This window comes from Crinia signifera, chromosome 6, assembly GCF_055691185.1.
Source record: "Crinia signifera chromosome 6, ASM5569118v1, whole genome shotgun sequence".
NCBI classification, from domain to species: Eukaryota; Metazoa; Chordata; class Amphibia; order Anura; family Myobatrachidae; genus Crinia; species Crinia signifera.
The window spans coordinates 274,778,287-274,805,573 of NC_139222.1; the positions used below are offsets into that span (position 1 = coordinate 274,778,287).

Sequence of the window (27,287 nt, forward strand, 5' to 3'; positions counted from 1 at the left end):
CAGATGCTCACGTTTCCATGAGTCTAAAATGGAATATAAAAAAAGTTAACAGGTGAAACCTCTGTAAAGAACGCAATAATAAGCTAAGCTAGTGTGGTGCATGGTTTTGAACACCTAACCAGGTTAGTAACAGCGCAACGAGAAGGTAAATTCTCATTCATCCCAACAGCGTGCCGTAATCTCCCTTCTCAGTGCGCCGGCAAGATGACCTATTGGGGAGCATGAGCATCTCAAACTCAGCCACGTCTCCCCGGTGCAGCGAGAAGGGGGATTTACGGCACTCTGGGCCTTATTTTGGTTCATTCTTTCTGACAAAATCCTTCTTAGATAGACAAAACCATGTGCACTGCAGGTGGGGCAGATGTAACATGTGCAGAGAGAATTAGATTTGGGTGAGTAATTTTGTTTCTGTGCAGGGAAAATACTGACTTCTTTATTTTTACACTGCAATATAGATCTCACTTTGAAGTAAAACCCCACCCAAATCAAATTCTCTCTGCACATGTTACATCTGCCCCACCTGCAGTGCACATGGTTTTGCCCATCTAAGAAAGATTTTGTCAGAAAGAATGAACCAAAATAAGGCCCTCTGTCGGGATGACTACCATAATGGTGCCTCGCTGTGCTCAGTACACTATTATATTCTCCCCCATGCCCTAGATGGTAGAGTAAGAAATACTGTCTGTTTTTGAAAAAAAAATTGAAAAACTTGTCGACCTTTTGACTGTCGACCTTCCAATTGTGGATCTAATTCTGTCCGTTCCAACCCTGTTCACCTATTTTATGTGTCAAAATAATCCCTGTTGCACTTTATTGGTGAAGCGAATGTATGTCACCGTCATACTGTCGACCTAGTGACCGGATCCCATTTAGTTGTCGGTTCTCTGTCTCATGTGCATAGAGGACGGGGGGCTGTCAGTGACACTACTACAAATGGAGCCCCTTTCATTCAGCTCCAGCGCTCGCCAGGGAGGGTCTCCATCTGACTGGAACGCGCAAGCGTCTCACACGCATGTCCGTATCTGATTCATGAAGATGGGTAAGGTTGGGTGCGGGGGTCTTGCGGGGACTTCAAAATCAAATTGTTTTTGTAATATTTTAACCCATGAAAATATATATATATTTTTTTTAATATAATCTTTTTAATTTCACATTGCTTTATTTGCACTCTTCTTTTTCAGTCACAAGCACTTTTTCCTAAGATTCATGTAAAATATTATCCATGCATATAAGAAACTGCCAGATAAGATTTCACATTTTTTGTAGAAACCTCCAAAAATAGAATTTACGAAAATTCCGCAAATGATGCCAATCAAACAGTGCCCGCCACATAAAGAACATTGTGGACATTCAAAGCACCAACCACAAGATGGCAGCGGTTACCCAGACAACGGGGGACAACATATTGAGACCGAGTAGAAAACAAAAGATCCGGCAACAGCGGCGACTTGTCATATCCGGCGGAAACAAGATGGGCGCAACACCGGAAGTCACGGACCGAAGCACCGCCCAGGAACCAGCACACTCAGATCATCTACACAACACCAAAGGGGACATTATAACTAATGATGCACTCCTGGACCAACTCAATCATTAAGGTGCATACACACTGTACAATTTTTTTGACCAATTTTGTTGGAAGACATTTCCATTGAACCCAGTGTCCTGGACGAAAGATGTTGACGAAAGATATTGACAACAGACGAACGATAAATGATGATGCGCATGCCCGCCAGTTGTTCATCAAGATTGATCGTCAACTGTGCAGGCAGCTCAATTTGGATATCTTCAAAAAGAGCCTATAAACTGTAGCTAGATCTTTTGTCTTTCATCAATATCTTTCGCCCAGGACACTGGGTTCAAAGGAAATGTCTTTCAACTAAATTGGTCAAAAAAATGTGTACAGTGTGTATACACCTTTAGAAGGGTATTTAAACCCTGTCATGCCTGCAGTTATCTACACCTTAACAAAGATCCATAGATCGAAACGCGTTGGTGCTCACTGACCCAGTGGGAGTGGAGGTCCTCATCACCAAGACGACAGAGTACCAGCCATTCAGGGAAACAGGGCCCCGTTTTTCTTATTCCATCTTTGAAACTGGACTCTTGAAATCCTAAAGATGAGTAACCCACTACCTCAGCCTGAATGAGCCATCTGTATATAATTACATTATTACCTGGCGGAGGCTTGATGATATGTTTCCCTGTTAGGGTTTCTGTGGAATCTGCAAAGAAAGAAAAATGACATGTAAGTATGAGAAATGCACCATGGACAGAGATAAGCCTCATACACAATAGGTGATATTGTGTACAACACTGCTCAGAAAGGGGCTTCTGAGTGATATCATTCACAATATCATCTATTGAGTACACTAAATATCATTAATGATTAGCCAAATGACCTGCATGTTTAGTGGGCTCCCATTTGATGTCACTGAGCAGTATCTGTGACTGATCTACGTCCTTCTGATGAAGCGGCCGATTGTGAAAGGCCGAGAAACGCGTTAAGTAGTTCAGGTGCCGACCGCTGCATCATTGTGCCTTCCTGCCTACAATTCGCCTCCGAGACCGCACACCACTCTGTGGATATAATCCTGGGAGCTGTTTTGCACACCAGCAAGGAATCAACAGCCGAAAAATCCCCCACAGTCTGATCGAGCGACTGAGCCAGAGGCGGGCAGGTTATAGCTCAATTGAGCACTATCCATTTTTTCATATTTTCTCAAATGACTGAGCATTTTTCTAATATTAAAAGCATGCATGCCATCTAACCTACTAACCTGGACTAAGCTGTGAGAGAGCTAACCGTCCATCCGCATACTAATTTACACATAGAAGTGAATAATACTTAAAGCTGGAGAGTGAGAAAGTGGATATAGTGATCACTGCAGCAAGCCACTAACAAATTGTATTGCTTATTTTTGCTTTATTCATTTATATTTGTTTTATATTGAAGTACCGGCCGGTATCTGAGTGACAATTGTATAAATTGTGTAATTATTAAATTTTAAACTGTCTATTTGAATCAGCGCTGCCTCTGAAATTTTTCTTCTTCTTCTATTTTTCTGTTGTCTAAGGGGCTGGGGTGTCCCCTTATCAGAGACAGCAGCAGATTCAATTGTATAGAATTGCGCTCTGCCACTTCTTTCTTGTTTCCCTCTACTATTTGGCCACAGGCTCCACTCAGTCTGTGACCTCATGGTCCTTGGGGGTATCACAGGCCACTTTCTCTAAGCATTTTATTCAAGTATTACTTGCTTTAAAGAAGTTGTGGCGCACATACATCAGATTCCCCAGTTCTGAGTTGGAGTGGCAGGACCACAAGTTGGCTTTCTATAGACTCTCAGCATTCCCTCACGTGCTGGGAGCTATAGACTGCACACACATTGGGATTAGGGCACTACACGTGCGGGGCCACGTCTACGTCAATAGGCGTGGGCGGCACTCCCTGAACGTGCAGGTCGTTTCCAATGCTCACCTCAAAATCCTGAGTGTTGTTGCAGGCTTTCCTGGGAACTGCCATGACGCCTATATTCTGAGACACACAGCCCTCTGAAACCGATTTACCCAACAACAAATGCCAGAGGGCTGGCTACTAGGTAAGTACCTTTTTACATATTACCCTGTCTGTCCTTATTTGTACCTGCTCAAATGTGTGTGTTTCCAGTTTCACAAGCATATTGCTCTTGTCCCAGTGCAAAAAACACATACCTTACCATATAAGGCAATCACTTCCTATCTGTGTTTTAGGTGACTCAGGATATGGGTGTGTTTCCTGGCTCATGACACCTTTGCGCTCCCCAGAGGGCCCTGCACAGCACCGGTATAATGAAGCCCATATTGCAACCCGCAATGTGGTGGAGCGCACATTTGGGGTTTTGAATAGTCGATTCCGGTGTTTGGACCGGTCATCAGGTACGCTGCTTTACCACCCTGTAAAAGTAGTGATGATCGTCCAGGCTTGCTGCATGTTGCGCAACATAGCCCTGTCCCAACCTTCCTATGTGGAGGAGGAACATGCAGCAGTCGTGCAGGAAGCCCAACCTACCACACCTCGGGTAGTGAGGGGTACGCAGAGAGGGAATCTGGTGCGCACACTCATCATCAGCCGTTACTTTTCTGGTAAGCACATGTGCCCTGTATTCCAAAATGTACCTTTGCTGTAAGTGTACTCATAAACAAATTATTTACCAATACTATCTGTTTCCACCCACATTTAGCCTAATACACAGAGCCCAACGGATGCAGCTGGTGGTGCTGACCTATCCCTTGCTGTTATCAAGCTTGTAAGTACATTTGATACATGTATGAATGAAGTTTGCTGTAAAACATGGCTCACTGGTGTTGTGGAACTACACGTGCCAGCATGCCCTGACACACTATAACCATTATAGTCCAAACCATGAGTGTCAGAGCTTGCTGGAATATGTAGTTCCACAGCAGCACTTTACTTAGCATAACAATTCAAGTGAACATTACAGTTTGAAAACATTGGCATGTATGTTTAAGATTGCATGTGGTCACACTTACCAGCTCTGGATGGCGTTTGCGGCCTATCGGTATCCGCGACTTGCATGCCAGGCAGGACCTCATGGGGTATGATTGGCTTCAACTTGACCTCATAGGACTTGTAGCAGACAGTGGTGGGGCTTCCTCCGCCAGTCTTGGTCGCCTCCTCCAACTCCATGGCCATTTTGCTTTTCAGCTGCCTTTTGATATCATTGAATCTCTTCTTGACATTTCTGACCAGGCGCTTGTGCTGACTTACAGCATTCACCGCCTGGGTGATGTCCTTCCACATAGCCCTTTTCCGCTGTTCAGTGGTCTTGTGGTGAGTTTTCCAAAGTAACCGGTCAAACACAGGCATGATAGCCCGGACAAGCGCAGCATTTTCCTCGTAGGAAAATCTGACCTTTCGGCCACTTTTTGTGCGGCCAGCTTCTACCTCCTCCTCCTCCTCATTTTCAACTCCAGCCATGTACCCCTCCTCCTCCATGCCAGTGTCTTCCTGCTCCACACCTCCATCTTCCTCCACCTCTGACATGTGGCCCTCCTGCAGCTGCTGTGGGGTATGGTCAAAGTCTTGGCTATAGGATGGGGATGCCAGCGGATCCTCCACCTCCTCCTGCTGGGGCTGGACGGCCAGGGCCTGGTCTGGGGCTGGCCTTGCTGTGGCCATGCTGCCTGCCACACTGCTGGCTCTTCCACTTGGCTGGCTGCTGCCACTGCTCCCTCTGCCACTTCTCACTCTGCCACTGCTCCCTCTGCCACTGCTCCCTCTGCCACTCCTCACTCTGCCATCAACACCTCTTCCTCTGCTCACACTGCCACTGCTCCTCTCCATGCTCCTTACTTCCTATCAAAGAGTGAAATGGCGCCAGTGCCCCTTTATATAGGGGGTGTGATGCATAATGGAGGGGACAGAGGTGGGCCAATAGGTTGGGGGGTTCTTAGTCATGCGGAGACAGTTTTGTAAATCGCACTCCGGTTGGTCCAAAACTCGCACATGACCGGCTTAATAAATCACACTTTTTTGTGACTTAAATTCGCACCACTTCGCACTTTTCAGCCTCCAAAGCGCATCCCATTAAATATGCGAATTATTACCAAAAAATGTGATTTTAAAAAGGGCGAATAGCGGCGATGTGGTGCGATATAAAAACATGCGCATTTATCTCACTCCATAGAATGTCACCCAATAAGTTTGCAATACATCCACACTAGCCCAGTAATACAATACAAATATTCTAAGGACAATTGTTTCCGCCTCCTCAATTAAAGTCCTGTGCAGGTTCAAATGAACAATTACTCAGTAGCGCACGCAGGGGGGGTTTCTGAGTACCCAGAAACCCCCCCAGGAGTCTAAGGGCCCTCAGCTTTCAGCTGAGGGTCCCCTCTTTCCATGGGTACAAGAATTGTAAAAATCGGCCCTTGGGAACCGGAGATATCTGACTTCAAAGCAGTGGTCCCCATACAAACCTGTTAATTGTTATTCCCAGTCAGATATTTCAGGTTCTTTCTGACTTAGAGTTTTTTTGAGGGTATATTCCAAAAGCTGGGACTCTTCCCCTGTGAGGGACACTAGTAGCTTGTCTCTTCTGTTCCCAGAACCAGAGATATCAGCCTTCCAGTAGCTGGTTACTGCTCCAGCTCCACACACCTAATATGTAGTATTATATACTCGTGGGCAGATTGCTCTGCCTCCTGAAGTATGATCACCTAGTCCCCAATACTATTTGGTAGGTGGGATTCTCTAGTTTTTAATTCCATTAAAATCTAAGAAATCTATTTCTGGGAACTGGAGATATCTGCAGTCAAGCAAGCTGTCCTCCCACCAGAAAATTATGAATAATAAGCCCACTTCACTATACACCCATCCTCTGCATATTAAACATCCTCTACCACCCTGGAAGTTATGTATCAGGGCTCCTTCATTCAGCCCAATGCCCCCTTCTCCCACCATCTGTGCAGTAAAGGGGTAATTAGTGGAAATTACTGATCCAGGCCCTACATGCAGAGCGGTTGATATAATACCCCCTACCACCCGCAGGACATCAAAGCTTCCCCCACCCCTACCGCTGGAGGATCGGTAGGGGCTCCAATACATTGCTATGCCCCGGGGTCTTGCACTGCTGTTGACACCCCTGTATGTATGTATGTATGTATGTGTGTGTGTGTGTATATATATATATATATATATATTTTTATTATTATTATTATTATTTATATACATTTGGTCTATCTATAATACTTTAACTGACCCGGCATATACTGGGTCACCTAAGCGTTCATCTCCGTGCTTTGCTCCGCCCCTCTGGAAACCCCCTTCTGAAAATCCTGCGTTTGCCACTGTTACTGTATATGCCAAAAGGCATCAGCTCTGTGTAAGCAGAATTATACAGGTGTATAGACAAGGGTTGTGTTTTTGAATGGTTTTAGAATAAACAGAGCCAAAGTTCTCAAAAATTGGTTCATCCAGAACATTAATTATTCTTTTTCCATGATGATAATATATCTGTCTCCTGACCTCATCCAGCTGGAGAGAGCTGTACAAGCTCTTGGAGTGTATGTTGGGATATAATAAGAAAGTCTGACCTGCTGTTTGTCAGAAAGCTGGTATAATACCTCCAGCTGGAGGGAGCCTTATGTGCTCTAGATGTTGTCCCAGAGATCACTGTGTGTCTGGCCCAGCGGGAGATGGTAATGCAGCCGCATGCCATCCTACCTCCTTGCTTGAGGGAACCTCTCCGGCTCTAAGTTTGCTGGTCCTGGGTATCGGATCCAACGTCACTCGGTACAGAACTCCATGCCCACAGCAGGTGGTTGTACCGCAGGACTCTTTGGCAGCCGCGTCTCTCTCCTTGCTGATTACAGTTATTCAGCGACTGCTGTTAGGTGCAGGGGAACGCTGGAGATCAGTTGGGCTTTGAGTGGGACTCAGATAGCTTGCAAAGCCCCAAACTTAACGCGTTTCTCTGCTGTAGTGTGTAGCAGTTTCCTCAGAAGATATTTTTGGGGCATACAACAGTCTCATGTTTAAAAGGATCGGCGTCCAATCCAGTACACTTGGAAATTAAAAGGTTCAGGTGCGATGATGTAACTCTTTTTAGTCCAAATTGACAACAAATGGATAGCAGCGCTCACATTTTTGGACACTTATAGACCAATTGGACTGATTTTACTGATGTAAACAGAACATTTATTAGAAAGGTAAGCGACCAGTTATGAGAAATAGACAATAATAATAAAACACAGTAAAATAAATGTCCCAATAATATATTTATTTAGAGGGATATTTAAAAAAAAAATTGCTATTGCACTAGACTGAAAACACTTTCAGTACAATTCCTGTTAGTGCTTGGTTCCTATCCGTTCCTATTTTGCCCTTGGTAAACATTTTGGTTATAGGATAAAGTGAGTATATATTTACCATCCACCTGGGATGAGGTAGGAACCTTATATCTCTGCTCTAGTATATAACTCCCACTGGGGACAACATGCTCATATCCTTTTACTTTCTGCCAAATACCTGGTTACATTAAATCTTTTTAATTCCAAGCCTTGGACCCATCTGAACAAGTCCCAATGCCACATTATACATCTCCACCAGCACAAGAGCTTTGCATTGGAACCTAACAACACCAGCTATCCTCCATCGGTGGACTGGACCCCTTTTACAGGACCAGGTCAACTGCACCTGCCAAGGAGGCAAACATCAGAGCGGGACTGTGCTACATTTAAGGTGGACAGTAAATATGTACTAACTTTATTCTATTGCCAATAAGTTTACCAAGGGCAAAATAGGAACGGACAGGAACCAAGCATTAACCAGGAATTGTACTAATAGTTTTTTTTTAATCATTCTAAATACATATATTATTGGGACATTTATTTTACTGTACTTTATTATTATTGTCTATTTCTCAATACTGGTCACTTACCTTTTTATTAAATGTTCTGTTCAGTCCAATTGGTCTATAAGTGTACAAAAATGTAAGCGCTGCTATCCATTTGATGTGTGTTTTTCAGTTATTTGGGTTTTGACCACCCCTTATCGCAGCTGCTAGTGAAGCAAATTGTGTCAAGCACCTACACCTCCCTCAAGGGGGTAGGTTCTTTTCTTCTTTTTACCATAGTCCAAATGGAATTCACAAATGGTGATAAAGAAATCATTCAGCCTTATAAGGTTGGTATTAGTATTATAACAAATCTGAGTACGGAGATAAAGGTTATCAAAAGACCATAGCTGAACAAAGTTATGCACAAAGATACAGTTTCAAATAACACATAAAAGACAATATATATAAAAGAAGAATGGCATCTTCAGATTTGTTTATACTTATAAACTCTAGAAACAGGTTTTCACCAGACCGTTGAAGCTGTGGCTCATCTGGTTGTGTAACTGGCATAAAAAGTGAAAGTTCAATCCCATTGTCTTGCCAATAAATGTTTATTTTTAATATGCTGTCATATATTCCTTTTACTTAATAACCACATTCAACCTTAGCAGTTGAGGCAATATATCAACTGTCAAATAAAGAGAACCACAACTTACATTCCAAACTATTCTTTTACAACATCACTAGGTGATTCATCGCGCCCTACGGGCGCTCTTCACACCGTCGTAAGGGGCTGCGCCCCCTTAATTTGTGAACGTTTGTATTGTGAGAAATATGGTTAGAATTGTATGACAGATGCCTGTATTGCAACTTGAGTTATAGGTGAAATGTGTTAAATAGAGAGCATATGATTTGGAAGGGGGTGTGTATTGTTTTGTTTAATTAAAAAGCGGTTACAGAGTAAGATGTACATTGATAGTGTGGATGGTACAGTGACATTTGTGGGTGTGGGGGGGGGGGCTTACGGTTCAGGAGAGCAGGAAGCTGGGTAGTGATAGGGGTGTGTGAGTATACGGGGGACTAAAGAGGGGCTTAGGGGTGCCGTGAATTGCGGGAGGGGCGCGGGGGTGCTATGAATCAAGGGAGGGAGGGGGCGCAGGTGTCCGCGAATCGCGGGAGAGGGCGGGGGTCCGCAATGCATGGGAGGGGGCGTGAATTGCGCGAGGGGGGGTTGCGAATTGCGGGAGGGGGGTGCGCGGGGGGTGACATGAATCGTGGGAGGGGGCGTGAATTGCGCGAGGGGGGGTTGCGAATTGCGGGAGGGGGGGTGCGCGGGGGGGTGACATGAATCGCGGGAGGGGGCGTGAATCGCGCGGGGGGGTCCGTGAATTGCGGGAGGGGGGGGCACTACAAGAAAAAATCAACACAGAAAGGTCAACACATGTAAATGTTGACATAAGTGTGGCACTTCATTGTTGTCCATGTCGACACATGAGAATAAATATGAAAACATTAAAATAAAGAAAAATAAATCTTCAAAAACTCATGTCAACCTTTTTCATTGTCGACCATAGCCGTGTCAGTGTTTTGCATGTGCCATTTAATCCTGGGGTTGCTGTGAATCGCGCACAGGGGGGTGAAGAGGTGAGGGGTGTCCGCGAATCGTGGGAGGGGTGGTTGCAGTGAATCGTGGGAGGGTGGGTTGCGGGGGGTTGGCGCAATGACAGGAGGGGGGGTCAGGGGGGAGAATCACGGTAGGGGGGGTCGCGGGGGTGGGGCGTACTGCGAACTGCAGGGGGGGGGCCCGGGGGGTTGGCGCGAATCGTGGAAGGAGAGGTCGCGGGGTGCCGCGAATCGCAGGAGGGGGGGTGTAACTGGGTGGGGCTGCAAATCGTGGGAGTCGTGTGGGGTGCTGCGAATCACGGGAGGGGGGTCACGGGGGGGGGGGTGCCGCGGATCGCCACAAGAAAAAATCAACACAGAAAGGTCAACACATGTAAATGTTGACATAAGTGTGGCACTTCATCGGTGTCCATGTCGACACATGAGAATGAATATGAAAACATTCAAAAAGTGAAAAATAAATCTTCAAAAACTCATGTCAACCTTTTTCATTGTCGACCATAGCCGTGTCAGTGTTTTGCATGTGCCATTTAATCCTGGGGTTGCTGTGAATCGCGCACAGGGGGGTGGGGGGGGGAAGAGGTGAGGGGTGTCCGCGAATCGTGGGAGGGGTGGTTGCAGTGAATCGTGGGAGGGTGGGTTGCAGGGGGTTGGCGCAATGACAGGAGGGGGGGTCAGGGGGATGAATCACGGTAGGGGGGGTCGCGGGGGTGGGGCGTACTGCGAACTGCAGGAGGGGGGGCCCGGGGGGTTGGCGCGAATCGTGGGAGGAGAGGTCGCGAGGTGCCGCGAATCGCAGGAGGGGGGGTGTAACTGGGTGGGGCTGCAAATCGTGGGAGTCGTGTGGGGTGCTGCAAATCGCGGGAGGGGGGGGGGGTGCCGCGGATCGCCACAAGAAAAAATCAACACAGAAAGGTCAACACATGTAAATGTTGACATAAGTGTGGCACTTCATCGGTGTCCATGTCGACACATGAGAATGAATATGAAAACATTCAAAAAGTGAAAAATAAATCTTCAAAAACTCATGTCAACCTTTTTCATTGTCGACCATAGTCGTGCCAGTGTTTTGCATGTTCTATTTAATCGTGGGGTTGCCGTGAATGGGGGGGGGAGGGAGGTGGGGGGGGGGGAGGTCGGGGGTGTCTGCGAATTGCGTGGGGGGTGCCGCAAATTGCAGGAGGGGGGGGAGGTGGGGGGTGGGTGACGCAAATTGCGGGAGGGGGGTACTGCGATTTGCGGGAGGGGGTCGCTGGGGTGCCGCAAATTGCCACAAGAAAAAATCAACACAGAAAGGTCAACACATTAAATGTTGACATAAGTGTGGCACTTCATTGGTGTCCATGTCGACACATGAGAATGAATATGAAAACATTGAAAAAGTGAAAAATAAATCTTGTCAACCTTTTTCATTGTCGACCATAGCCATGTCAGTGTTTTGCATGTGCCATTTAATCGTGGGGATGCCGTGAATGGGGGGGGGGGAGGGGGAGGGAAGGAGGTGCATACCTCCCAACATGACCCTCTCCAGGAGGGACACATTTCTCTGTTTCTGGACTTTCTTCTTAATTTATGGATTACCATCACCTGTGCTTAAACACCTTTCTTATCAATTACCCTGTTTAAAACATGTGATGACAATCATAAATTAAGATGGAAGTCCACAAAAAGAGCATTCTGTCCCTCCTGGAGAGGGTCATGTTGGGAGGTATGGCGGTGTGGGGCGCTCACCTGGTGTGTCTGGTGAGTAGCTGTGTCTTTGCTGTGTAACATGGAGAGGCAGATGGTGTCTGGCACTGTCTGTGGGCTCACTGGGCTGGTTCTCTGTCATGCGAGTCAGAGGCTCCACCCAGCATTACAGCTCCAGACACACTTTGAGTGACAGATGTAGCCAAATATATAAGAGATAAACATGTTGTGTAACATCCATAAGAGTTGATCTTAAATCTATAGTTACACACATAGGGGTTTATTCTAGTTCATTCTATCTGACAAAATCCTTCTTAGATGGACAAAACCATGTGCACTGCAGGGGGGCAGATGTAACATGTGCAGATAGAATTAGATTTGGGTGAGTTATTTTGTTTCTGTGCAGGGAAAATACTGACTGCTTTATTTTACACTGCAATATAGATCTTACTTTGAAGTAAAACCCCACCCAAATCTAATTAACACTGCACAAGTAACATCTGCCCCACCCGCAGTGCACATGGTTTTGTCCATCTAAAGGTGCGTACACACGGGGGGAGATATATTGCTTGCAATATATTGCTGAGCAAATATATTGCTCAGTGTCTCTTTTTCAACAAGCGACCAGAGATGGTCACTGATGAAAAGGAACCTCTGTTGGGGGAGCCGCAGAGGTAATTAGCTGGTCACAGGAGCAAGCTCCTGCGACCAGCGATTACAAAGGGGCAGAAAACGGGAGCGCGCACCGGAGATTTATCGCCGGGGCACACTCCCAATCATGGGCAATATGGTCGCCTGCGACCATATTCCCAGCGATTATAGCACCTATCTCCCCCGTGTGTACACAGCATTAGAAGGATTTTGTCAGAAAGAATGAACTAGAATAACCCCCTAAGTTTGAAGTTAGAGATAAAGAAAAGAACATATTTATCATTTATCTAATTACAATCAGCTTAAGCTATGGCTCATTAACAAGCACACAGCACAGCACAAATAGATCACTCCAGACTTGAGTTCGATGCCCACATCCACAATAGAATTTCTTTATGGTTACATTTATTTGATAACAGTCTACATGAATTATTTTTATATACAGAGAAAAAAAAAATTCAAAGAAAAAAAGGAAGAAAAAAGGAGAGAGGAAAAAAGGTTCCTGATATGGAAGGTGTATCTGGTCCAAATAAACATAGTCATATATGGAACTTTATACATTATTTAATTCTATAGATTTGTTTAATCCAAAGGGAAAATGGGTGTAAATCCAGTGTGCCTCATGTCTACAAAGGGTATTGAAGCAGTCACCCCCACAGGGTGTACATCTGACCGACTCAATACCACAGACGCTTGGAAAATCTGTCTCACCCTGGTGTTTAATTTTCACATGCCTAGAAAGGCTATGTGGTTTTACACCCTTTAGTACATTCTTCCTGTGTTCAAGAAATCAAGGGGCAGATTTATTATGTGTCGATCAGGGGAATATGCGCTATCCACGTGCATTATAGCAAGGGATAGCGATTCCCCTGATCTATGACACCTGCTGTGCGGCGTGGCGGTGCAGGGCAGCAGGCATAGCGCAGGGACATTAATTTATACTGCACACTTGCCTGCTACCCTATCGACTTCGACAGCTACAGGTGGCGATGCCCTATGCCCACAACAGGGACTGCTGCTGGAGCTGAGCTGAGCTGGGGATCTTGTGTGAGTAGTGAGATCCTGTGCATGCGCAGTCCAGATGGCTGGGGAAAAGCAGACAGAGCGTCAGTGTTAACTGATGCGCTGTCAGCTGGAGGAAGTATCGCCGGAGGGGGGAGGTAGTGCTCCCCTGCTTCGGCAGGAAAGATGTTAGTACATCTTGCCGCTCTCCCCTCCTGCTACGCCTCGCTAATGAGGCGAGGCAGGAAGTGTTATAGCGGCGCGCTATAATAAATCTACCCCTAGTCCTAAGAGTTCGAGTGGTATGCCCCACATATTGAGTCCCACACGTACAGGTGATCAAGTAAATAACATAGGTAGAGGAGAAATCTATGCAGCTTTTTATACTTTGTTTAGGACAAGACAAAGCATTTGCTGTGCTAGTAGCTTGTCACTCTGCCAGAACTGCCAACAAAGAGAGGCTATGTAAGGGCGTTGCTATGTAAGGGCGTTGCTATGTAAGGGCGTTGCTTTGTAAATATAACCCATGGACTCTGTTATTGCTGCCTTGAGTCAATAGAGAGCTACAGTATCTGATATCCCTCTGTTTCCAGGAAATGTCACTGTTATGTCTGAAATAGCTTATTGCAAACTACACCTGTTGTAATGAAATAGCTTATCGATCTGCACTATACAACACCAAAGCCTGAGGTAAAAGTCCCCTGGAACCATTGAGCTGAAAAAACAACAGCCTACATGTATCTCTTGAATGAGAATAACAGAGCTGCACAGTGCCTATAGTCAGGGCAGCCGAGAGGAATGCCGGGCCCCGGTAAAAAAAATTGGGGCGTGGCCTAAGTGTGGGAGGTGTGGCCACCTCCTGTGCTTAGGCCACGCCCCCAAAATGTTAAGATGGGGTGAAAGAAAACTCTAAACTCCACAGCAGCACACACCTACAGCAAGTGCTGTGCTGACAGCAGGCTCAGCATGAGTTCTCACGCTGTCAGTGAGACACACATGCTGAGCCTGCTGTCATCACAGCACATGCTGTATGTGTGCTGATGCTGATGCTGGGAAGGACGGAGGGGGAAGAGGGGGGGGTCGGATCAGGGTCCCTGCCGGGCCCCTCCAGCAAGCCCGGGCCCGGGTAATTAGTACCTGCTCCCCCTCCCTCTCGGCTCCCCTGCCTATAGTACATGTAGAGGCAGGTGTACTAAAGTGAATGGAGATTTACTACAAAACTATCGACAGCCCCCTGCCAGCTCCCGCCAGGGGCTGGCGAAACTGTCGCCAGCTCCCACCCTGGGGCGAGCGCGCATGAGATGCTTGCGTGCCCCATGGCAATAGAGCTCCCCCTGGGTCCCCAGGATTGGGACGCATGTGTGTGTGAGATGCACGTGCGTCCCAGTTCGGTGCAGTCCCTGTCCGCCAGCGCTCACCAGAGGGGAGGCTCTACATCTGTTTTTTTTTGTGTTGGGGGGGTGGCTCTGCATAGCCGGCCATCAGCAGATCTGCGCGGTAGGCGGGAAGCCCGGCCTAGAAACCAGTATTGGGCCACACAATTTCTAGTGGCAGTCCTGCCAGCCGCTGACCTCACTGCATGCCACTGCTCCAGGAGCTCAAATCTGTAGGGTCTCCAACTGCCCATTGTAAGTATATCAAAGGGGGTGTGACCACAAGAAAAGCCACGCCCCCTTTCCTATACTAACAATGGTCAGTTGGAGACCTCAAAAAAGGTTCAGGCCATAAAAAAAAGTACTGTACCTGCAGCGGCGTAGCTAGAATTTATGCGCCCCCCCCCGCCGATATCGGCAGCGCCACCCCCCCTACCCCTCCCACCCACCTTCCCAAGTTAAGTTAAAACCCCCCTTACCCCCGCGTGCCGCCGCCGCATTCAGGGTCCCGGCTCCGTCTCCGTCTTCTCCTGCAGTTCTATAATGACCATCAGAAAATGGCTGCCCCCTAACAGCAGACAGTTTTTAAGGATGCTAGAGGAGGCCCGCGCCTCCTCTAGCATCCCAAAAAACTGTCTGCTGTTAGGGGGCAGCCATTTTCTGATAGATATTTTTCATTAGAAGTACTGCAGCAAGATCTGCGCTGCGGCCAGGAGTCGGGACCCTGAATGCAACGGCGCTGGCGGCGGCTTGCGGAGGGGTAAGGGGGGTTGTTAAACATAGTTGTAACTATAGCCCCGCAGATCGGCGCCCACAGCCCCTCAGCGCCTCCCCGCCACCGCGGGGCTGCGGGGCTATAGTTACGCCACTGTGTACCTGTCAAAAAGGTACAGTTGGAGGGTATGGTAATACTGACCTGTTTCTGCAGCTGACATTATGTTTTCCTCCCCCTCCTGCACTGGAATAGTGGTAACTGATATCAGAGTCAGTGCTGCTGCAGAGCAGGACCTCTGCTGTGAGTCTGCAGTGTGGAATGTGTGCTGTGTGGAGATGAAAGCAGCATAACTACAGTAATGGGAGTGGTCGGTGACTTCTACTTAGTTTCGATTCAGCATATCCTGGTTCTTTTCTGGTAAACATCACGTGGCACCAGTCATATGAGACAATGCAACTGCTTCCTTGTAGAACATATATATATATATATATATATATAGACACACACCCCTTGGGTAGTATCTATATATATACATATATATATATATATATATATATATATATATATATATATATATATATATATATATATATATTAGATACTTAAATATATATTGATAGAATACTGTATGCAGTATGTTTCAGAGCAGCCCCTTCCAGTGCTCCTGTACAGATGCAGCTCTTATGTTCCAGTGTTTATTAGCTGCACATGGGACATATTTATTACTAGATGCAGTTTGCCCACAACAATAAGGATTCTTTATCAAATTGTGTCGACATGGGAATGTCAACAAGGTCATAATGTTGAAAGAAGAAGAAGGAACGACTCTCTCTTTTTTGGGGAACTCTTTGGCTGTGATTACATACAGTAATCAGTTGAAAACATCTATCAGAATGTTTTGGAGGTCAAAGTTTGGTCAGGGTGGGATGTATGAGTCATACTTGCCTACTTTTGAAAATTAGTTTCAGGGAGATTATAGATCGCACTGAAAGGCATTGTGCAGAGCACTCTTGAGGGGGCCTGTCACATTCTACCCAAGGGGTGTGTCTATCTCCATATATATCTGTGTGTCTACTGTGACCAAGTGGTGTGTCCTGCAGCGGCACATAAAAACGAAAGTACAAAGCTCAGTACTGGCTACACACTGTTCTCTCAGCTACATTACAAGGAAGGGCTACTCCCTGACATCACAGCTACATTACACAGCATGACTGACATCACATAGCAGGGCTACACATTGACATAACACATGATGGCTGCATGCTGACATTACACAGCAGAGCATAATACTGACATATACATCATTATATAGAGCAGTGGTTCCCAAACTGTGTGCCGTGGCACCCTGGGGTGCCTCAGGACACTTGCAGGGGTGCCCCGAGTTGGTGGTCCAGGACCAATTGAAGTTTAAACGAGGGCTGAATAAGCCCAAGTGCAGTTAAGAGCCTGTGAATTGGGCTGTGTAAATAAAGTTCAGTGATAGTGATAGGGCATAGAAGGAGGGGTTAACCCAGGGCGGGAAGCCCCCACCAATGGGGGGCAAAGGGGGTTGCACCCCAGGTCAAGGGTATATAGGTTAGGGCAGCAAGGGTATGCGCCCTCTTTGATTCTTTGATCTGCAGGGATCAGCGTCACGGAGAATAAAGATAAGTAAAAGCTTGCAGCATCTTACCTCAAACATGTCTAACAGACCCAGAAGGAATGCCCCACCGCCGCGCTGGCTGGCGGACGCCGCGCGCCCGCTCAGCCATGTCCCTGGGCGTGGGGATGTGAGTGGCCGCCCGGTGGTGCTGGTAGCTGGAGGCGGTGGTTCGCGGCCTGTGTCACCCGCCGCTCAAGGTGGAAGCGGGTCGGGCGCAGGGACTCCCCCTCCTGCTCCCTCCGCGGGTGGTTTGCAGTCCCAGGGTCCTGGGAGCGTAATGGCGGCGGGCGGCGGGGATGCCGGTGCGTCCGGAATGGCGGCCGCGGTCTGCAGGGAGGGAGAGCCGGGAGGCGCGTCAGCTGTCCCCTCGCGCTCACCCGGCTCTCTTCTGCACGCCGGAGACGGCGGCAGCCTGGCTTCCCCCTCGCGTCAAGCAGCAGGGAGGGAGGGGAGTGTCAGCGGGGACGGAGACCGCGCGGCTCCCTGCGCGGTCTCGGTGCCTCAGTCAGGAGACAGGGGGACAGCAGCTCCCCCTGCTGGCTCCCCTGGATATAGCGGCAGCATAAGGGCAGAAGCTCCACCTGCTGGCCAGGCCGCAGAAGCGCAGGCACAGGAATATGAACAGCCAGGAAGGGAGGCCAGGGATGCAGGCTCACAGGGTGCCAGCAGCCAAGCTGGCTTAGTGGAAGTGGGGGAGGGTCGCCCGGGCAGGGGGCCTAGCCCCATGATGGTCATCACAGGTGGCCCCATACCAGGGCATTTTAATGCACCGAGGCCCAGGTTTTGGCGTATGCAACCCCCATTGGCGGGAGGACATTACGGGCAGGGTGCAGCACACCCCCCGGCCACGGAGATGTTTTATGAGGAACAGGGTCGGGGAACAGGCTTTCAGCATCCCCAGGGAAGTGTGGCTCCAGGTTTAAGGGATTATGGGACCCATATTCAACACAATTATGAGTCAGGCCCACAATTTAGCAGGGCCCAGGGAGGCCCAACACATTTTTCACCTCAGCAATTCATGGGGCAACAGGGGCAGGGGCAATGGCCCATGCAGTACCAGACATTTGGGAGTTACGGCGGGCCTCAGTTCCCCTACTGGGGTTCTGGGCCCGGCCACTCTGTCAATATAGGCATGCCAGCATACAACCCTTACATCCAGCAAGGGGGATATGGGTACCCGGGATATCAAATGCAGCCGTACGGGGGCTGGGCGCCGCCGCCAAGGGGCCATTTCGCGGGGAACACGGACAGTCACCTGAGGCAGGGGGAGGTTGCGGCAGAAATGCATAGGTCTAGCGCTCGCGGGCCGGCAGTGCAGGTAGACATAGCGCCAGCGGAAGTTTTAGATCTGGCTGCGCCTTCACCCAGTCGCACAGTCATTGACGCCCCTTCTATTTCAGCCTCTGAAGCACGTCCAACTTCACCGGTGCCGTCTTTGGGGTCAAGGTCTCGTGAGGGGTCAACACGTACAGTTACTCCGCGGTCGACTCTGGGGGAGAAAGCATCAACTGTCAAGGCACCCAGGAAAGCAGGAGAATCCTCGGCCGCAAAGGAAGCACCGGCGAGCGAATCAGTGGTTGAAGTTGACGAGAACACGTCGCAAGAGGGAGATGGTGAAGAAGAAGGGTCGTCTTCGGGTGAGTCAGGGTCTTCAGCATCGTCAGGGGGTAGTGATGAATCAGGCGCTACCAAACGCCCGCGCAAGCTAGCAAAGCTAGTCGCGAAACAAGTGGCAAAGGAGGTGCAGGGAAAAAAGCGCAAGAGGAAGCGTAGCACACCAGCAGCGCCAGCGGACACTGAGGCATCGCACTGCTCTAATACGGCGGTAGCTCGAGGGCTCAGGAAGGGAGTTAGGGAAAAAATCCGCAAAGGGAAATTTATCGATTTCTTCACCATAACAACAGAAATGAAGAAGGAATTCGATAAAGCAAAGAAGGCCACGCCCAACGGCGAGGCTGCCTTTAAGGGTTTCCATAACTGGTTAAGGGGTTTCCTGGCCTTCTCGTCATGTTACTTAACACTAAGACCCACCGAATACTTGAACGTGATTAGATACTTGCATCTCATAAATGAGACTTTTATAAGTTATAAGGGCCCGGCGTGGAGGGAATATGATGAGAAGTTCAGGTTATGTCACGAGGGCACCCCCATCATGCCCATGGGCTCTAAGCATGTCGAGATCTGGTGGGAGGTTATAGGAAAAAGCCAGCCCATGACAGAACCCGCCGGGAAGAAGTCCTTTCAGGGGGGAAAAGCATCGGGAAAATCAGGGGGGAAAGGGCGTTGTTTCGCTTACAACGACGGTAAATGCGACAGAGGGGCCAAGTGCCGTTTTAAGCACGAATGTAAGATCTGTGGAGCAGGCCACCCTGCCAAGTCATGCAAAGGGGGTGGTAAGTCGGGGGACACCGGAGAGGGAGCGGCTAGCTCTAAATAAGGCGGAATCCCCTATAATCATAAGACAGTTGGCCCTTTACTTAAAGGAATACCCCAATAAGCCCGATGCAGAGTTTTTGTTGGAGGGTTTTGTTCATGGTTTTTCATTACCCATCCCAAAAAGTTTTTACACATCCACAAATAAGAATTTAAAGTCGGCCAGGGAATTGCCGGAGGTGGTTAGGGACAAGGTGCTAAATGAGGTCAAGCTGGGCAGGATGGAGGGACCATTTGAGGTACTCCCCATACCTGACCTATGCATATCACCGCTGGGTGTGGTGCCCAAGAAAACGCCAGGCAAATTTCGCCTGATACAGCACCTGTCCCACCCACCCGGCAATTCCGTCAACGATGCCATTCCAGAGGAATTGGCAAGCGTTCGCTACCAGTTATTTGAGGAAGTTCTTAGTTTGGTTAAAAGTTTCGGCCCAGGGGCCCTTATGGCCAAGTTGGACATAGAATCTGCTTTTAGGCTGCTTCCACTGCACCCGGAATCGTTCAGATTTATGGGCTTTAAGTTGCAAGGGGCCTATTACATAGATAAATGTCTCCCCATGGGGTGCTCGATATCTTGCTCATATTTTGAAAAATTTAGTACTTTTCTTCAATGGTGCATCCAGAGGGAGGCTGGCTCCAGAGGGGTGGCCCACTATCTGGATGATTTCCTCATAGCAGGACCAGCAGGTCGAGCAGAATGTGGGGAGACATTGCAAGTAGCTTTAAGAGTTTTCAGTTCTTTAGGAGTTCCCATAGCCCACGACAAAACAGAGGGACCGGTGACGGTCCTGGCGTACCTCGGCATTGAAATAGATACCGGGGAAGGTTGCTGTAGGCTGCCAGCGGACAAGGTCCACAAGCTGCGGGAGCTGATAGACGATTGCGAGGTTAGAAAGAGGGTCCAGCTACGAACGGTCCAGTCCCTACTGGGTTCTTTAAATTTTGCCTGTAGGGTCATACCCATGGGCAGGGTTTTCTGTAGGAAATTGGAAAGGGCCACGGCAGGGGTCAGGGACCCGCACCACACAATTCGCTTGGGAAAGGAAATCAAGGAGGATTTGAGGACATGGTCCGAATTCTTGGTAGACTTTAACAGGCGTCTAATGTGGCAGTCTGAGGCGGCCTCAAGCTGGGACCTGCAGCTCTTTACGGACGCTGCGGGATCATCTGGTTTTGGGGCTTTCTTTCAGGGGGAGTGGTGCTGTGAGAAGTGGCCCCAATCCTGGATTGACAGAGGGTTCACGGTGAACATGTTATTACTGGAACTCTTCCCTATTATAGTCGCAGTAGAGCTATGGGCTGGCCAGCTAGCAAACAGAAACATCATCTTCTGGTGCGATAATTTAGGGGTTGTTCACGCGGTGAACAATCAAAGGGCAACAGCGCCGGAAGCATTGAGATTGCTGAGGCACCTTGTCCTTGTTTGTTTAAAGAACAACATCAATTTCAGGGCTGAGCATGTACCAGGGGTGGACAATGAAGTGGCAGACGCTTTATCTAGATTTCAGTTCACTAGATTCCGCGCCCTAGCTCCAACAGCAGCCGAGACCGGCCTAAGTTGTCCAAATTCTGTCTGGCAGGTGATAGAGCCGGCATGACAGAATTGGCATTTCGGTCACTGGCGCCGGCGACTCGTAGGGCATACGAAAAAGCCTGGGAGGATTGGTGTAGATACCAGCAGCTGCCGGAGGCTAGGGGTAAGTCTGTTGACGACTGCCTCCTGGCTTTCGTTTGGGGCAACTACAATAATGGCAGGTCCAAGTCGGCTATGGCGGCGACATTGGCGGGAATAGCTTTTCATTGCCGTTTATTTAACATGCCAGACCCAACGAAGTCTTTTATCCTAAGTAAAGCGATGAAGGGTTGGTCTAGGGTACAGCCAGTTCAACCGGATACTAGACGCCCATTGGACGAGGCGAAGTTGGTAGAGCTATTACAGGGCTTGGCATCGGTGGCAGAAAATGCCACGGAGCTGGCACTTTTTAGAGTGGCTTACGCCTGGGCTTTCCATGGCGCATTTAGGGTTAGTGAGCTAACCGCGCGCAATAAGAAGGTACACTCAGGAATACTTTGGGAGGATGTGGTGGTTGGCAAGGATCAGGTGCTATGCAAGCTGAAGAGGTCTAAGACAGACCAGCTAGGCAGGGGCACCTGGATCACGCTAAGACCCCACCTGGTGAAAAGTATTTGCCCAGTCACTCTAACTGGGGAGTATGTGGCATTGAGACAGGGTGCAGCCGCACAATTCTTAGCGCACGCTGACGGATCGCCGCTAACTAAGTTTCAATTCACTGCAGTGATGAAAAAGGGCTTAGCAGCGATAGGGCTAAGGCCTGAGGATTTCGGAACGCATTCGTTCAGGATTGGCGCAGCTACGTCAGCAGCTGTGGCGGGCTTGCCACAAAGCGCAATCAAGGCCGTGGGCAGGTGGAAATCCAACAGCTTTAGGAAATACGTTAGAGTTGAAATGCTTTAGTTATAAATATAAGTATAAGTTAATCATAAGTTAAGTACAGTAATATAAGTTCATTATAAGCTAAGTATAGCATGCGCCTGTTGCGCGGGTCCAAAAACGTATCGTTTACAAACGGTTGGGGAACGGCTAGCGTTCCGCAATCGTCGGTGTGGAGTGAATTTTTTATTTTTCCTCTAAGAGGTGCTCAATTCAATCTGGCCCCAAACAAAGAAGCCCTCTAGAGGTTTTTGAGTTTTTCACCTCCACTTGGACCTCAGTCTAAACCAGTTAATTGTTACTATAGAGCATAAGTATGGTTACTAATCATTAGGTTCTGCTTTCTTTTCAGCCCTTCCCCTTCCCCTTGGCCCCACGGGGGTGATTTGGTTTGTAGGTCACTCATACGTTTTCTGGGCAGAAAGAAATATCCTAGCCAGAACAGCGCCAGTTTTAGCAAAGGCAAAATCGGTGAGGTGGTTAGGTGTTAGAGGCATGTTATGGAAGGACTTGTTGGGGTTTTTGGAAAAGAAGAGCAGCGGTTTTGTCAAGCCAGATACCTTAATTATACATCTGGGGGGCAACGACCTGGCTAAAACTACAGGCATTGCTCTAAGGATAAAAATGGAGAAGGATCTGTTGGTTTTGTTGCGCAAGTGGAACGGCTTGAAGTTGGTGTGGTCAGACATTGTACCACGTTTTTCATGGAGAGGCGCCAAAAACCTAGTGGCAATTGAGAAGGCTAGGAAAAAGCTGAATCACGCTGTGACTAGATTTGTCTTAAGGCAAGGGGGAAGGGCAGTCAGACACCCGGGCATTGTGACGGAGAAACCAGGCTTGTACAGGCCAGACGGGGTGCACCTCTCAGAGGAGGGCATGGCAGTTTTTCTGGAAGATATTTTTAAACAGTTATGTTAGTGGGTGTCACTACTGTGGGGTATGGCGGGGCATTGGTACTAGGTGCTCAGGGCAGTAGAGAAGTACCATTGCTGTGGCGGGACAGCACCCTCGACCAGGATTCTAGAAGGGCGTCAGGTGGTCCCTGCGTGGTATTACCCCTCTCCTTGCCAGGAGGGCGGACGGGCCTCGACTCAGCGCGGTGGGGCGACGAACATTTAGGCGGATATGTTCGCGTCAGGCCTTAGAGGCGGGGGGATGTCCACGCAGGGCGGGCTGTGCCTTTGGTAAGGGGTGTGTAGGAATTTGGGAACGACCTGGTCGTTGCCCGGGGCAACACCCCTGAACGGTCTCTGGTCTCAGGTGCCTGGTCTTTGCCATCCCCTTTATCGGGGGTCATACCACTTCTTAAATAAATAAGTATGACAGTTTAATCTAAGCTTTTGGTGTCGCGTCTTTATTTTAGATAAGTGTCTACGTGTGAAGTCATTTCTAGGCCGTTATGCAGTTATTAGAGTACAAGCAACATATTCACTAGGCTACTTAGTTTAAACGAGGGCTGAATAAGCCCAAGTGCAGTTAAGAGCCTGTGAATTGGGCTGTGTAAATAAAGTTCAGTGATAGTGATAGGGCATAGAAGGAGGGGTTAACCCAGGGCGGGAAGCCCCCACCAATGGGGGGCAAAGGGGGTTGCACCCCAGGTCAAGGGTATATAGGTTAGGGCAGCAAGGGTATGCGCCCTCTTTGATTCTTTGATCCCCACCCTCCCTTCCCTTCCTTCTAAAGGCTTTGCCTCACAAAAATTTGAATCAATTGGCTATTATAAGTTTAAAATTGGCGGGACAGCACCCTCGACCAGGATTCTAGAAGGGCGTCAGGTGGTCCCTGCGTGGTATTACCCCTCTCCTTGCCAGGAGGGCGGACGGGCCTCGACTCAGCGCGGTGGGGCGACGAACATTTAGGCGGATATGTTCGCGTCAGGCCTTAGAGGCGGGGGGATGTCCACGCAGGGCGGGCTGTGCCTTTGGTAAGGGGTGTGTAGGAATTTGGGAACGACCTGGTCGTTGCCCGGGGCAACACCCCTGAACGGTCTCTGGTCTCAGGTGCCTGGTCTTTGCCATCCCCTTTATCGGGGGTCATACCACTTCTTAAATAAATAAGTATGACAGTTTAATCTAAGCTTTTGGTGTCGCGTCTTTATTTTAGATAAGTGTCTACGTGTGAAGTCATTTCTAGGCCGTTATGCAGTTATTAGAGTACAAGCAACATATTCACTAGGCTACTTAATTATTTATGATCAATATCACAGGTGAAACCAGTGCTGTCAATGATAACATGGAGAAACAGTAGCAAATCCTTTCTCTTACCATGTAACTGACCCTAAGGATGACATATAAACACAATTTACTTAATTTAATATTTTATTTCTGAAATTATCAATAATTAACATTTGGCCTAGGGGTGCCGTGAAATTGTTTTGATGAGCAAGGGTGCCGTAATTCAAAAAAGTTTGGGAACCACTGATATAGAGTATATGTGACATACTATACATTTGGTAGACTTGTGGTTGTTTTTTTTTTTTAAACAGGGCACCTTGGGGGGGTTTAAACTAGACATCTCCTCTGCAGGTCCCACCCTATTAGAATATGAGACAGGGAGAATCAGGAAAAAACAGAGAGAAGTGAAAGAGAGAAAGTGTGTGTGTGCGTGCGCGCGAAAGAGAGAGATAGAGAATGTAAGGGGGGGGGGGTAGGTAAATGAAGGAAACGTGAGGAGGAGAATGAGAGAGTGTGAGTGTGTGAAAGATAAGAGATAAATAATTTGGCTGTAAGGAAAAGTGAGGGAATGGCAGAAAGAGAGTGAGAAAGTGTCAAGGATAAAGAGAGGGTGAGAGAGAGAGTTCCCAGGATAGAGAGTTGCTGGAGATGATATAATTGGGGTGAAAGAGAGAGTGAGTTTCACGGACAGAGAAAGGGGCTGAGAGAGAGGGAAGAGAGAAAAAAAGGGGATGAGAGAATGTCAGGAATAGAGAGGGTGTCACAGATAGAGAGTGGGTGAGAGAAGGTGTAACGGATAGAGGGCTAAGAGAGAGAAGGGGGAGAGAAAGAGAGGGTGTCAAGGATAGAGAGATGGGGGATTGAGAGAGAGAGGGAATAGAGAGAGGGTCTCAGGGATAGAGAGAGGGGGGGTGAGAGTGAGAAGGCGACGGAGATAGAGAGGGGATGAAAAGGAGAGGAGAGTAGGAGGTGAGAGAAGAGACAGAAAGGGCTGAGAGAGGGTGTCCAGGATAGAGAGGGGGAAGAGAGAAAAGGATGTCAGGGATAGAGGGTGAGATGTACTAAGCCTTGAAAAGTGATAAAATGGAGAGTGATAAACCACCAGCCAATCAGTTCCTACCTGTCATTTTTCAAACTGTGGCATGGCATGTAGGAGCTGATTGGCTGGTGGTTTATCACTCTCCATTTTATCACTTTTCAAGCTTAGTACATTTGGCCCAGGGAGGGATGTATTAATATACATCGCCGCCCCTCGCCTGCCAGCCGCCACGATGCTACCACATATGTACTAACATATGCGGCTGGCATCGGGTTGCGGTGACGGAGACCCCCGCGATACCTGTGATGTGGTCTGCGGGGGTCTCCGTCACATCCCGGCGGCTGTCAGTGTCCCTCTGCGTCTCTTCCTCCCCCTGCAGCCGGATGTCCTCCCTGCTGTGACACCTGCTGGGGGAGGAGGAGATCGATGGAGGACGGGAGGGGGGGTCGCGCGGATGGCGATAGAAAGGGTATCGCCACCCCTGCCAGTCGGAGATGGGGCAGAAGAGAGCACTAACCAGGCAGCATGGAGGTGACTGTGAGGAACTGCTGATGTCAGACGTCAGCAGCCAAGTTGCGTCCATGCCGGAGTCATGTCCTGGGAAAGGAGACAGCAATGAAGAATGTACATCTAAAAAAGACGAACCAGAGGCTCTAACCTCAGTGCTGTGGGTAAAGGGGGATGTGATGAGAGTTAGCAGGAGAGGGATACATTTGTGGAGTGGGTAGGTGGTCAGGGGTGCCATGGATAGGGGGATGTGAGGAGAAAGTTAGGAGAGGGGTACCTGTGAGGGAGGGGTGTCAGGAGTGGGATGTGAGCCTGTAAGCATGGTGACTGACACACTGCTTGGGGCGAGGCGATGCACTGCTTGGGGAGGGGCCACGTGCTGTGTTCTTTCCACAGGACTACCAGCTATCCTTTCAATCCCCATCCCCATTTATTCTAAACTTGCGCATGCGCAATCCACATTGTAAGAAGGGGCAGCTTTGGGGAATACTGGCACTGCGCTTGGGCTAAAAGCAGGAGCCTCCTGCAAAATGCAGGAGGGAAGGCAAGTCTGCCCCCCATATAACACACCATAGTACATTATAATACCCAGTACATTATACACCCCCACCCCATATTGGACCTAGTACATTCACATATACAACATAGTATATTATACACAGCCCCGTCCCCCATATGGCACTCAAAACACACAGCACATAACACAATACTAAATTATACACAGACCCCCCACAACCAGTGAGCACACGTTATATTACACACACACCTGACCCCCCCCCCCCCATACACACATTATATACAGCCCCCATTCCCACAGCACTCACTTGGCTGTGTTCTTCCTTCCAGGCAGTGCAGGAAGTCATCACATTACAGGCAGAAGACGAGGAGCTGTGAGACTAGAGCAGCTGCAGCCTGCAGGACTGACACACACGGAGCCTCAGTGTGGGGGCGGGGCCAGCCTCAGGAAGCCCCGGTTGCTATTTCTCCTTCTCCCAGTGCACAGACAGACAGTCTGGACTTCCTGTCTGTGTGCCCAGCAGCTCGGCCCCCGGCGCTACCAACAACTACCCAGCGGTGCGACTTCCCGATACAGGCCCCGCCCCCGGCCAGTTCAGGACGCACGCATGCGTAGTCCAAATTCAATTCAATTACAAAAAACCGGGAGGAAGGAGGGGGATTGCGGGGCAGCGGGAGGCTCATGCAAAAATTGGGAACCTCCCACTGAATGCGGGAGGGTAGGCAAGCCTGGTATGAGTACAAGCTCTAAAAGGATACAGATGGTTCTAGCGCAGTGTTGCCGACTTATAAATGCTCCTCTCAGGGAGAAGCCCGGAGAGGAGACTTTCCTTACCTGATCGGGGGGGGGGGGGGGGGGACTGGACTGTGATGTCATTAAGCCCCACCCCCATTATGGGAAATAGGCGAAATGACTGATCTCCATGGAGGGGGCGGGGCTAAAATGACAAGATTGTGCCATTTTAGCCCCGCCCCCTCCTCTGAGACCCGCGGATCGCGGCATTTACATACCGCGATTTGGGGGGCTCAGGGGGGTCCCCCAGATTCTGGGAGGGTTGCCCACCCTTCCGGGGGGCCGGGAGGGGGACCCGATTTTCGGGAGACTCCCGGGAATTCCGGGAGGGTCGGCAAC

General features: G+C 48.8%; 1 protein-coding gene across 1 annotated transcript in view; it reads right to left on the bottom strand.

Moving 5' to 3' along the window:
* The window catches only part of LOC146009364 (C-type lectin domain family 2 member A-like), a 37,627-nt gene extending 21,878 nt beyond the window's left edge, over nt 1–15,749 (bottom strand). Inside the window, exons 1-3 of the mRNA XM_083149664.1 lie at nt 15,594–15,749; nt 2,178–2,225; nt 1–23 (exon numbers count right to left, since the gene is read on the bottom strand). The exon at nt 1–23 is cut by the window's left edge and continues 73 nt beyond it. Coding sequence (XP_083005790.1) covers nt 1–23; nt 2,178–2,225; nt 15,594–15,612 — 90 coding nt within the window. The 5' untranslated portion in view covers nt 15,613–15,749. The remainder of the gene's footprint in view (nt 24–2,177; nt 2,226–15,593) is intronic.
* Between the last annotated feature and the right edge of the window lie 11,538 nt (nt 15,750–27,287).